The 13,658-nt window shown below is 40.7% G+C and overlaps 1 protein-coding gene across 34 annotated transcripts in view; it reads right to left on the bottom strand.

Annotated features, from left to right (window-relative positions):
• Positions 1–13,658, bottom strand: part of PEAK1 (pseudopodium enriched atypical kinase 1) — a 295,689-nt gene that overhangs the window by 52,283 nt on the left and 229,748 nt on the right. For all 34 annotated transcript variants that reach the window (XM_067754683.1, XM_067754675.1, XM_067754731.1 and 31 more), the window contains one exon: positions 5,960–9,213. In XM_067754683.1, coding sequence (XP_067610784.1) covers positions 5,960–9,099 — 3,140 coding nt within the window. In that variant the 5' untranslated portion in view covers positions 9,100–9,213. The remainder of the gene's footprint in view (positions 1–5,959; positions 9,214–13,658) is intronic.

Here is a 13,658-nt window from a genome sequence, read left to right as displayed (position 1 = left end):
GAGGTCAGATTGTATAGGGACTTCCTTCACTGTGTTGAAACAATGGGATCTGCATTTTAGAAAGAGTACAAGACTGTTCCAGAGAGACTAGATTAGAAGGGGCGAGAGATTAGGCAGGGAGATCAATTAGGAAAACACTTTATGATATTTTGGGTGTAGGGGATGAAGGGAAGAGAAAAATCAAAGATGACTCCTGGGCTTCCCTGGTGGCACAGTGGTTGAGAGTCCGCCTGCTGATGCAGGAGCCACTGGTTCGTGCCCCGGTCCGGGAAGATCCCACATGTCGCAGAGTGGCTAGGCCCGTGGGCCATGGCCAAGAAGCCTGCGCGTCCGGAGCCTGTGCTCCGCAACGGGAGAGGCCACAAAAGTGAGAGAGAGGCCCGCGTACCGCAAAGAAAAAAAAAAAAAAAGATGACTCCTAGTTTTCTAATCCGAGCGACTAGATGGATGGTGGGACCATTTATCAAGGGAAGGCTTGGGATTGAATAAATTTGTAGGGAAAAATAAAGAGTTATGTTTTGAACACGTTTCATCTGAGATGTCCAGTTGATGTTTAAGTGGAGATATCAAGTGGATAAGTTATATGTGAATCATGGGGGAAAGAGATCAGGATTGGAGATATAACAGTTGACTTCTTTACAAATTATGCTTAGGACATCAGAATTTAAGATAATCCTTGCTTAATGTTTCCCCCCTGCATTCTATTCTTAGAACAGCTAAGTGCTCTTTCTTAAATATAAAACCAGTCATATCTCCAAACTGAAGAAGGCCCTATATATGTGACCTCTGTCTACCTGATTAATCTTACTTACCCTCTTGCTCATGTACCTCTGGTTATTCAGGCTTGCTTTCTTCCTGAGTGCCTTGTTTAAAATGTTGACCATGGAATTGTTACCACCTTTTAATGGGGGACCACCTTTTAATCCCAAATCTATTTACTTCTCTCCATCTCTGCTTCTACCACTTTTAATGGAGACTAGCTTAAAATAGTTCCTTTTATTTACTTTCTTTAAAAAAAATTGTTTTTTTATTTTTGGCCACACCGCACGGCTTGTGAGATCTTAGTTCCCTGACCAGGGATTGAATCCGGGCCCTCAGCAGTGACAGCGCAGAGTCCTAACCACTGGACTGCCAGGGAATTCCTCTCTTTTTTTTTGACTGGTATCCCTGTCACCAATATTTTGCCCTTCCAGTTCATTTTTAATACTTCTGCCAGTAGAGATTTTATTTCAAAAAGAAAATCACACTACTTTCATCCTTAAAAACTGTTTCTGCTACAAAATTTATAAAATAAAGGGCCAAACATTTCAATGTAGCATGCAAGGCTCTTCAGTTTTTCTCAGCAGTTCTCCAACTTTTTCTCTTAAAAATTATTGAGAACTGTAAGGGCTCTTGCTTATGTGGATTATATCTATTGACATTTATTATATTTGAAATTAAAACTGAAAAATTAAAAAATAATTAATTCATTAAAAAATAGTAAACACTTTAAATATTAACCAAAATAATATTTTTTTTCAAATCTCTTTAATATCTGGCTTAATAGAAGACAGCTGAATGCTCATATGTGCCTCTGCATTTGATCTGCTGTGATATGTTGCTTTGGTTAAAGTATATGAAAAAGATCTGGTCTCATCCACATACATAGGTGGGAAAGGTAGTATTTATAGTCTTCTAGGTAATCGTGGATATTCTTCTTTGGTACTACATCAGAACTTGGCAAGTGGTAGTTTCTTAAAAGTTACTTGCAATATGGAATCTAAAACCATACCAATGAACTTTTTGTACTCAGTTACATTAAATCCCTTGGTCTAACTTGCAGTTTCAATGGATCTTTTACTCATGCATAATTCTGTCACATCCTGCATTGGGTCATTTGGAAATAACCGGTTCACTGAGTTATGTGGATCTTCCAAATGTTGACACATTTCATTATATAATTTTAACAATCTTTTTTGCTAATGCCACCACCAATCTCATCAGAAAAAATGTTTAAGTATTAGGAAGCTGTCACGGTAGCAGATACAAGTTTGCAAAAGTTCTTATTTTGCTTGAAAGCGTGAATTTTATTATTGACAACAAATACTGTCAGTTGTTTTCCTTGAAGTAATAGGCTCACTATGTTCATTAAGAAAATATCTGCCAAACACCCAGGTCTGTATAACCACAGCTGGTCTGCCCCTTGTTCTTTTAAGGTGGTCCATGGAAAAGGTGCTGGTTCAGCTTTGTAATTCAAATTTTGAAACTCAAACTATTTTACAAGCGTTTTTCCTTGAGACAGCCATACTTTGGTATGCAGCGTAAGTACTCCCTGTGTACTTCTCATTTTAGCACACAGAATTTTTAAACAGACATATATTCAAGGGTTGAGATTTAATAAAATTTAGTACTTTATCAAGGACATTCATAAGTGAAACTGGTGTTTGTTTTTTAAAGCTACTAGTACCATATGGTGCCATGGTTCTGATTTGTGCAGGTGTAAGTAGTTTTACCCATTATTGTTTTTGCATCATCAGTGCAAATGTCAACACAGTGAAAAAGACAAATAATGTCTTAGTATTATAACGAAAATGGTGACTTTTACATGGTCACTATTTGACCTTGCATGGACCACATTTGAAGAACCACTGGTCTATTCATTATCCTTTTCCAGTCACCGGTCCTGCTTCTGTTTGTCATCATCATCTATGACTGCATATATTCTTCCTTTTGCCTACAGTGTCTTCCTCAGCCTGCTGGCAAAATCTTATTTGTCTTTTAAGATCTGGTTTGTATTTCATCTCTGAGAAGCTGATTTCATGTCTTTTTTTCTTTCTTTTTTTTTTTTTTTTTTTGCGGTGCGCGGGCCCCTCACTGTTGTGGCCTCTCCCGTTGCGGAGCACAGGCTCCGGACACGCAGGCTCAGCGACCATGGCTCACGGGCCCAGCCGCTCCACGGCATGTGGGATCTTCCCGGACCGGGGCACGAACCCGTGTCCCCTGCATCGGCAGGCGGACTCTCAACCACTGCGCCACCAGGGAGGCCCTGATTTCATGTTTTTTAAGCTGATTTAATCCTTCTGATTTTTGCGCTTCTGTGCCACTCTGAACATACGTTGTTTTAGCATTTATCACATTGAGGGCAGAGGGGTTAGTATCATTTTCAAGCACCCACTATGTGCCAGACCCTGTGCTAAGTCTTTTACATATTTTCTTATTATATCCTCAATCAATTCTATGTGATAGGTATCATTACAGCCACTGTACACTGAAGGACCAGATAGATAGCTGAAGCTGAAGTCAAACCCAAGCCCACTATTTCGGCAGTGTGGTAATCTTTCCCCCTATTTATCCCTATGGCACATATACAGCACAGTTAAGATATTCCATTTATGTCACCTGAACAGGCAAATAAATGAACTTCGTAACAATCTCATCTCATAATGCAAGACTCTACAAAGTCCCTCATCTTTCAGAGCCTAGAGTTTGGCCTTCAGTAGAGTATTTTTCATTCCTTATATACCATTTAGATTTGGAATCTTCATTTACTTATAGAAAAACTGGCATCTTCATTTCTTCCAGCAATGTGTTCCCAGCCGTGGGATGGTAATTTAATGATTACACTGCCATCAAGCTGGAAACATAAATGTTGACATTTGACAGTAATGTTTTTCCTCTCAAAGATGCTTCAAGTAAATACTAATGGTGTATCCAAGTAAATGAAGTAACTGTTGGAAAAGCAAATGGTGTATATTTTTCAACATGAGTATTCAAGTTTTAAAAAGTTAAAAAAAAAACCTATTTGATGCTAATACCTCTTTTTCTACTTAGTCTGGGACCTTATGAAATGTGAAAATTCCAGTGTGCCTCTACAAAAAGCTTAACACCTCAAATTTGCTTTACTTAGACTACAGTACATTATGTTAAGAATGGTGGGAAGACCAGTGGTTCTCAAAGTGTGGCCCCAGGATTAGCAACAGCATCATCACCTGGAAACTTGTTAGAAAGGACCCAACTCAGACCAACTGAATCAAAAACTCTGGGGGCAGGGCCCAGCAATTTGTGTTTTAATAGCCCTCCATTTATTGTGATGCATGGTTAAATCTGACAACCAATGGGGCAAATGTGCTGCATCATTTGGATAGATGGATGTTACCTATAAAGAACTAATAAATGTTGGAAGATACGATTGGCCCATATACAAGCAAATCTGTGAAAATATAAGCTGTATAGTAAGAGGTCTGCCATACCGAGGACCCAGGCTATCCTCAAGCCTATATACAGTGGCACGCAGCCAAAGCAGAGAAATCTCACTCCACGGAGGAGAAGCCAAATTATTCCTTGACCCTGCCTTCCAGGATGCGGATAAACACACCACAGCCATACTTAATGAGGAGTAAAGCCATTTGTTGATCTGCAAGAACTATCTGCCATTCCGTCATAGGTGACTCCAACCATGTGCTGTTTAAATTGCTTCTTTTCTACATAAAACAGCAACCTGCGATACATGTGTTTTATTACTACTACTTTCAACTACCAATGACAAGCCTATTCTACCCAGAAATATATTCCACTATTCTACTTGCTTTGTTATTACATGGATTTAAGGAAAATAGGGACTTGTTAGCATTTTGACTAGTTGGGGGTATGTAAAAAGCTTATTTTAGTAAAGAATATATATAAAACTTCCTGGCATTTTGCTAGAAAAAGTGAAGGCATTAAGTGTTCATTTTTATTTACACTTTTCTAAAGAAAAGCTGGTGAGAGAATCTGCTCTGAATCAGAGTTTTCTGTCTTTGCTGGGAGGAAGCCAGGCCTGGTAGAGAAGGCTCACTGTAAATCAAGAGGGAGGAAGACTCAGAATCAGATGAATGGACTACTCAGGGCATATCTTTGCTAAGAACAGAAAGGACAGGTGATATAAGGAAATCATCCCATTTGTTAATACAAACTTGGATAACAGTTCCTTGTTTTTATTGGCAGTACATAAATTTTGATTAAAATACAAATGAGAAAGAAAAAACTTAGGCTTCCTAAACATAAATGTTTATGTGAATGACTACAAGTGAAAATATAAAAATTTTGTTTGATTTTATGTTCATTAACAATGCAACATTATAGGAACAATACCAGTTTTACAGTGAGACAGATCAAGGTTTGAATTCTCCCTCTGACAATTACTAACTGTGTGAATCTGGCCAATTCTAATTTCTCTAATTTTCAGTTTGTAGGGCTGTTACAAGGATTTGAGATAAATATTTGGGATGTGCCTTATACAGGCTAGGTGATCAATAAACAGTTATTCAAGTATTAAAGAAAACTGATGCTTAGAGAACTGGTGTGGGTGTACAATTTGCCTAGTTGGATTGAGAATTGTATCACCGGGTCTCAATCTCAGTAACCAACTTCTCTTATTTCACCTACATGTTAAAAAACTATAAACTGCTTGCCCTTTCCCCCACCTTTCCACAACATATGAAATAAGGACAGAAAGAGATAGAAATTAAAAAAACAAATATTCCCTTAAAAAAAATAATGGAGATAGAGATAACACCTTGGTGAAAGCCAAAAAAAAAAAAAAAGCTTAAGAGTTTGATTTCATTTATAGTGAAGGAAAGAATAGTATCACCATTTATTCATTTGATCCTGTTTCTTCCTCACACTATCATAGCAGTTCAAAGCAACAAATTATTTATTGCTCTTAAAGTATTATGGATTTGCTTTTCTTTTAAAGCCCCTCTGCATTTATCAGAATGCAGCAGGCTACTTTAGCTAAAGATCCAGGGCCATAAACCTTGTTCAGTGCAATAAGATCACTTTAATAATATTCTAATCTTGAAATGCAGTTGAAAAGATAGATGATGGTCGCTGAGTGCTACTTACAAACAAAAATGGCTCTCAAACAATCTTAAAGATGCAAAAAACTTAGCAAAAATGTGTTTAAAAAAATTCCCACATTCTGCCAGTATATTTTACATACCTGAGAATTTTCTTAGGAATCTGTGATGGAGAAGAATGACTCCTTTTCTTCTTCTCTGAGTCCTGTAGTAACCCATCCTCTGCTCTACCCTTCTCTGTGACTGCTGACTGCTCTGCCCTGGCTTTGCCCTGATCCACACTGAGCTGGCCTTGGGCAGGGTCACACCTGTACATGAAGACGATGGCTGGCTTCTCGCTGGACTCTCCTTTTGCCTCTGTGAACCAGTGATGGCGCTGAACTGGAGGAGGGGGCAGCATGTGGATGACTGTGCCGTCCAGGCCCACCAGTTTCCCTTTCTCTCGGTCTTTCTCTTTGTCATCCTCTTCATCTGTTTTCCGACGGCGGAAGAAACTTTTAAATGATATCCAGCGTTTAGGTTTTGCATCAGCGGCCCGCCTGCTGCCTTCAGAGTGCAAAACTGATTCAGCTTCCGTTGACCTGGTAGGGCTAGTTGGCTTGGTCCAGTTGGTGAAATGCCTCTGCAGAAGGTTACTTGCATGGTAAGGGGAGGAAGTCGAGCGTGGTGGGGGAAAGGGGGGTGGCGGCTCACTCTGGGGGTTAGTCACTGATTTGGAGGGAGGGGTGGTGACTGGCTTTGTGAGTGGATCTTTCTGTACTTTGGTGGTAGGACTTTCTGTGGACTGAGGTGCTTCAGCCTCACCGCTGGGCTGGGATGTGAAGAGAGACTTGGGCCGGACTGGTGTACCCTTAGGTGTACTCTTAGCAGCACTGGCATCGGGAGGAATGGCATAAAGCTCTTCCACACTGCAAGCTTTAGGGCCAGACTGAGGCATTTCTGGAGGAGACTGTGGGGGCTGGATAGAAGCCACGATCTGAGAGAGCACGGTGCTTGCCTTCTCCCTGGCGCTGCTGCTGCTCACTGTCGGAGACTCCTGAGTGCTTTCTGTTTGGGCCACAGGTTCTTGAGTGGTTCTCTGGAGCTTTGCTGGGGAGCTGTGGCTGGAACTGTAGCTCCTCTGTGGTGAGGACTGACCTCTGTTAAGACAGCTGTTAAACTCCTGAACCTTCTGAGCCACTGAACCCCTTTTACGCTCTGTGCTGTTTAAAAACCCTTTAGCTTGGGGACATTCAGTGGCTTTGCTAGTGGTGTTATCAGACACTTTGCTTTCAGTTTCTATCTCTTCATAAGTATGGCTTATTACACTTGTGGTTTTTTCCTTCACTGAAAGTTCTCCACTTGTTCCGAGAAAACTTTTGTAAATGGCTAGATTGTCATATGCATTTGGATTGATTACAATGGGAACTTTGATAGCATTTTTGGAACTCCGAGCATAAGTTGGCTCATCGTGAATGATAATTGGAAAAGGTGGCATACCGGCATTGTTATAACTATTAAATTTTATTTCAGACAAATTAGGTGACTTAACAGGGATGGTTTTGGAGGAAATGTTTGTAGCTGTGGGTGAAGTAGGTGCTGATTTGTGACAGTTTTTCCTTGGAGGGACGTTTGGTCCAGTCCCACCGCTAATTAATTCCACCTTAGGTATCTTTTGTCGTGGACTGGTACTGGAAGTCCATACTTCCTGGTAGCGGATTGCACTGGATTTTTGGAAATGGGCACTTATTTGTCCTGATGTCAGTGTGGGTGATGTCACTGGAGAGTTTGGAGTAGAAGATGAGCTTTTCGTCTTGGGACTGTTAATAGGGCCCTCGAGGTGCTCACTGGCCATGGCTGCTGACACATCCACAACAGTATACGGCTTGCACAAAGGCTGTTCTAGATTCACAACTCGGTAGGGCTTTGCTTGCTCTTCTACAGGAACGAGGTTTATTGTTACTGCTTGCCCAGTAATATCTGTAGGGGCTTTACTTTCTTGCTTCTCAGTTTGTACGGCAATCTTGCCATCCTTCTCTTCCAATCGGAGAGCAAGGACTGCTTTGTGCGTCTCTGGAACTTTTACTGAGCTTTTGGATGCTTGTGCTGAGTCCTTCTCCTGATTATTACTAGAGAGGCTTTCATAATTGGGCTCACTTTCCTTCATGTCCTTAGAATCTGCCGGGTTACCAGGAGCTATTCCCACATTACAAATCTTCTGGGATAAACTACTGGCTGTCTCAGAACGTGATTCTTCTGTTAAAGAGGAATCTGGGGATGTGGAGTCAGACGACACTATGCTCTGAATGCTTCCTGGTCCATAGGAGACCACAGAATTCTCTTCATAACCATTCAGGATTTCATCATAACTGTCATCATAGTCTACAGCACAGATTCTTTGCAGAGATTTATTTCGCAGGGGGACAGTATTCCATTTTTTGTCCACAAAGAATCGAACAGGAGACAAAGTGTTTGCCCTAAAGTTGGCAAAGCGAGGTTGCCCTCTCATGCGAATCTCCATGGCCAGCAGTTCTTCATCACTCTCATCCCAGCTCTCGTGCTCCTCCTCCATGTTACTCAAAAGCACATCTTCCTCACTCTCTTCGCCACTAGAAAACTCTGGGTAACAAAATCGACCCCCTTCATTACTGATCACTTCTGTGCTCCCACTCAGAATAACATGCTTGCCCTGAGTATCCTTTATTCCGCCCATCATGCAACTTGGTGGAAGCTTTCTTTCCAGTGATCGTTTATAGCAATCATTTATTCTTCCTAAGAATGTTTCTCTGGAGTTTGTTTCATTTCCTTTTATTTGAGGGGTGGTATCCAAGCCTGCTATCTCCTTTAACACCTCAGTTAGTCCACTATTGTTATTTGATATCTTCTTTGCACTATCATTATTCCCATAAGGCTTAGGAACATGGCTAAATCCTTCAATGTCCTCTTCATTATTATTATTAAGTGGTTTCTGATTCAAGGCCATCCTGTTTCGGTTCCATCCTATGATGACAGGTTTGTTCTCACAGTGTTCTTGGATACTAAGCTCACCACACATACTTTGCCCATCTGCCACCATCATAGTGGGCTTCACAGCTATAGTGGGTTTTTTAGCCACAGGAGGCCGGAAATTTCCGGTGTTCCTGATTCGGTGGTTGTTACTCTGATTGGCATTAGTTTTATTGCCATGGGTGATGGGTGCCTTCTCAGGGTCTGGGGGGAGCTGATGTAAGCTTTTAGGTTTAAAGCAGTTCTTGCATTCACCAGGTTTCCAAACGTGTTCAGTAAAGGTATTACAAGCAGACATTTTTAAAAATAGAACTTCACAGACAACGCTTTCCTTTCAGTGCATGGCAAAACTTTCATCTGTTAGTTTTCACCTCCCCTATGTTTCATAGCAGCTCTTGTAAGTGTGATCAATCTGTTGGGGGAAGGGGGAGAGAAGAAGAAAATCTGAATGGAAAAGGTACTATGAGGCTTATCATGATGAATAATTTGAAAATACTGGCTCCAACTTTTCCTTAAAATAAAAGATTGAGAGATAAACTAATTTGGGCACTTTATGAACTCTCTTTGGCTAATGAGCAGTTTTGGAATGTTAGTTTTTTAACCATAATTTTATGCACTCTCATTGAACCAAGTATAACATTTCATTTGATGTCTCTGTGACAATGATACCGTGAGCTTCCCCTCCCAGAAATGTCTACACCGTTCTTTCTGTTATCCTCCAACCTGAAGCTTCTTGGTCCATTGTGGGTTCCTCTTCTTCTGCCCACCCTTTATATTTGGATATCTCATAGACTCCTCAAACACAATGCATTCAGGACTAATCTTCTGTCCACCTCTTTTCTCAACTCTAAGGAACTTTTGTACTCTAACCAGCCCTCCTCTACCCTCCAGGCCACCTTCTTCCTCTGTCTTTATCCTAGTTCAGTTACTGTCACTATCATCCACCTACATAGCTAAGCTTCAACCTTCAGACCATTCTTGACACCCCTCCCCTCACTTCTAACGCCACATCCTCAATCCTTTTGTAAATTAGTCTTGCCAATTTTTTTATATTTTGTAAAAATATTTATTTAGGGCTTCTCTGGTGGCGCAGTGGTTGAGAGTCCGCCTGCCGATGCAGGGGACACGGGTTCGTGCCCCGGTCCGGGAAGATCCCACATGCCGTGGAGCGGCTGGGCCCGTGAGCCATGGCCGCTGAGCCTGTGCGTCCAGAGCCTGTGCTCCGCAACGGGAGAGGCCACAACAGTGAGAGGCCCACGTACCGCAAAAAAAAAAAAATATATATATATATATTTATTTATTTATTTTGGCTGCGCCAGGTCTTCGTTGCGGCATGTGGGCTCTTTTTTTAGTTGCGGCATGCAGACTTCTTAGTTGCGGCATCTAGTTCCCCGACCAGGGATCAAACCTGGGCCCCATGCATTGGGAGCACAGCGTCTTACCCACTGGACCACCAGGGAAGTCCCTAGTCTTGCCAATTTTATCTATTACATTTCACTGGAACACCTTTCCATTACCAGATACTGCTAGTAGTTCAGATGCCCACCATCTTTTGCCTAGATTCCTGCAATAGGTTGTTAACTGATCTCCATGCCTGTAGTCTCACCCCTTTCCAATCCAACCTCTCTACCCTTGATACTCAAATTATGGTTCTCAGACGAGCAGTATCAGCCTCATCTTGAAGCTTGTTAGAAATGTATTATCTTAGACTTGCAGTTTATCCTCAAGATCCTTAAAGAATCTGAAAAAGAATGAATATATGTATAACTGAATCACTTTGCTGTACACCTGAAACTAACACAACATTGTAAATCAACTATACTCCAATAAAAATTTGAAAAACAGAAAAAAGAAAAAAAAAGAAATGTAGTATCTTAGGTCCAATCCCAGACCTACTGGATCAGAATTTGCATTTTAATGAATTCTCAGGTTGACTCCATGGTTTCGTACTACTATCAGATTTTCCTTTCTAAAATGCTAATATGATCATCTTATTACCTAGCTTAACTATTCTGTGGTTCAATATTACCTAATGCATTGGCTCCCAAACGTCAGATAGGGGTTGCTAGATAGGTAAGAACCACCTGGGGAAACACCCAAGTCAGTCTCTAAAGGAAGAGTCCAGGAATCTGATTTTTACTACAGGTAATTCTATGTGCATTGAGGTAATGGAACCTCTGAGTCACAGGATGGAATACAATCCCCTTAGGTTTGCATGATATAGTCCTTGCCTCCCTTCTAGCCTTATGTATTAAAAATCAACTAGTCTTGTCATACTCTAAATGTCGCTGGGCCACTCATTTCTCCTGGGTACCATCGAAGCCACTTGGACATACCTCCATGAACAAGCACTTTCATTTTTAATTATCTGTTTTCTCACTAGTTTTTGAGCTTCTTTAAGCCTGGGATATATCATACTCATCTCTGTATGTCTAGCATAAGGAGCTGGATAAACACTGGTTCATTAAATGTGCTGGTTTTGAGGTTTATCTTTAAAAAATAATCTCGTGGTTCTCTCTCTCTCTCTCTCTCTCTCTCTCTCTCTCGTTTCTCTCTTAGGCACATAGCTATAGACCTTCCCACAGAACACCACTACAGTCTTACATTTCCACTTTGGATATTATCATAAAGCTGGCAGTAGGCATGTACATGTAAGAACTATTTTAATAGCTGAAAAGTTTAACTTCATTCCTGTACAATGACAGTGACAGGATCCTTGGTTTGGTCAGAAACGCAGCCTTTACCCAAGTTTCAGCACATTTATAAGGAAGGAAAGAACATTTTATTTAGTTAATATATACAGAGCTACGCCCCTTGTAAACAACACTCATAGAGCACTTTGCCTCAGTGGATGAAGTGCAGACAAAGATCAAAGAATTCCACACAGAGAGCCCAATGACTTGGCCAAAATCTAAGTTCACTCTTTGCTAGAGACCACTGAATGGCTTTTTTCAATAAAGTAAAAATATATTTTTCAAGTGTCTGTTTGAAAATATTTATTTACTCTTTCAGATATTCAAAAAGCTGTATCCCTTAGTTGATAAAACCATTTCCTGCTAGTCTGAGACTGAAACATTTTGAGCAAGGAGAAGAATGGCATAAAATTAGGCTGAAAAAGAGAGCAGGGTCCAGATCATGTGGGGGCTTCTATAAGCTTTTAAAGATTATGGAGTTTATCCTAAGAACAGCAGAAACCTGCCAAAGGGTTTTAAACAGGGGAAACAAGATGATATAATCGGCATTTAAAAAAGACAGCTCTGACCAAAAAACATGAAATACTTAGGTATAAGTCTAACAAAACATGTGCAAAATCTAAAATCTATATGCAGAAAACTATAAAAGACTGAAGATATCAAAGACCTAAAAAAGAAATATATCAAGTTCTCTCCATGTTGTTAAGATGTCAATTCTCCCCAAGCTGCTCTGCAGATTCAATGCAATTCTAACCAAAATCCGAGTAGGATTTTCTGTAGAAATCAACAAGCTGATTCTAAAACGTATATGGAAAGGCAAAGAAACTAAAATAGCCAGAAACAATTTCAAAAAAGAACAAAGTTGGAGGACTCATATTACCTGATTTCAAGACTTTTTAGCTACAGTAATCCTGATAATGTGGTATTGGCAAAAGGACAGAAACATAGATGGGGGAAATGGGATACGCAAACTACAACCCATAGCCCAAATCTAGCCTGTTGCCTGTTATCGTATGTCCCTAAGCTAAAGATGTTTTTTAAATGGTTGAAAAAAAATTTTTTTTTAATATTTTGTGACAAGTGAAAATTATATGAAACTCAGATTTCAGTGCCCATAAATAAAGCTTTATTGGAACATAGCCAGGCTCATTTGTTTGCATATTGTCTCTGGTGGCTTTTGTGCTACAATGGAGAGCTGAGTAGTTATGACAAAATATGTGGCACTCTCATCACTTTGCAGTGCTTTTCAGCACTCTACAAATTGCAGCGTTTCCACTGCTACATGAATCACATGTGTGAAAAGACATTTTCTTTTTAAATTAATTTTTTTATTTTTGGCTGTGTTGGGTCTTCACTGCTGTGCGCGGGCTTTCTCTAGTTTTGGTGAGTGGGGGCTACTCTTTGTTGCGGTGCACGGGCTTCTCATTGCAGTGGCTTCTCTTGTTGCGGAGCACGGGTTCTATGCACGTGGGCTTCAGTAGTTGTGGTGCACGGGCTCAGTAGTTGTGGCTCGCTGGCTTAGTTGCTCCATGGCATGTGGGATCTTCCTGGACCAGGGATCGAACCCGTGTCCCCTGCATTCAGGTGGATTCTTAACCACTGAGCCACCCGGAAAGTCCCGAAAAGACATTTTCAAAGATAAAAATATGTGAAATTTCATTACAGATATGCATCAATAGATGAACATGTGTAATCAGTTTTGTTTTTGTTTTTTTTTTTTGCGGTATGCGGGCCTCTCACTGTTGTGGCCTCTCCCGTTGCGGAGCACAGGCTCCAGACGCACAGGCTCAGCAGCCATGGCTCACGGGCCCAGCCACTCCGCGGCATGTGGGATCCTCCCGCACTGGGGCACGAACCCATGTCCCCTGCATCGGCAGGTTGACTCTCAACCACTGCGCCATCAGGGAAGCCCTGTAATCAATTTTGATGACAGGAAGCACTAACTTTGAACCCGAATTAAGCAAAATTAATCATTGGTGATCTTAGCACAAACTATCCCTGTCCCCAAAAAAGAATTCCATTCTTCTTATTAAGTAGAGCTGTGTTACAAAAAACTATACTCAATTTTTATATTTTGAATTTTGTCCAAAAAATTCATGGCAATTTATTTTCTTTCTTGTTATACAAGTACCTATATAATACCTTGGTTTTTGCTCTTTGGCAT

The sequence above is a fragment of the Pseudorca crassidens genome, chromosome 1, assembly GCF_039906515.1.
Source record: "Pseudorca crassidens isolate mPseCra1 chromosome 1, mPseCra1.hap1, whole genome shotgun sequence".
Classification (NCBI taxonomy): Eukaryota; Metazoa; Chordata; class Mammalia; order Artiodactyla; family Delphinidae; genus Pseudorca; species Pseudorca crassidens.
The sequence above is the reverse complement of the archived record's forward strand: the minus strand, read 5'-3'. Positions and strand labels throughout refer to the sequence as shown.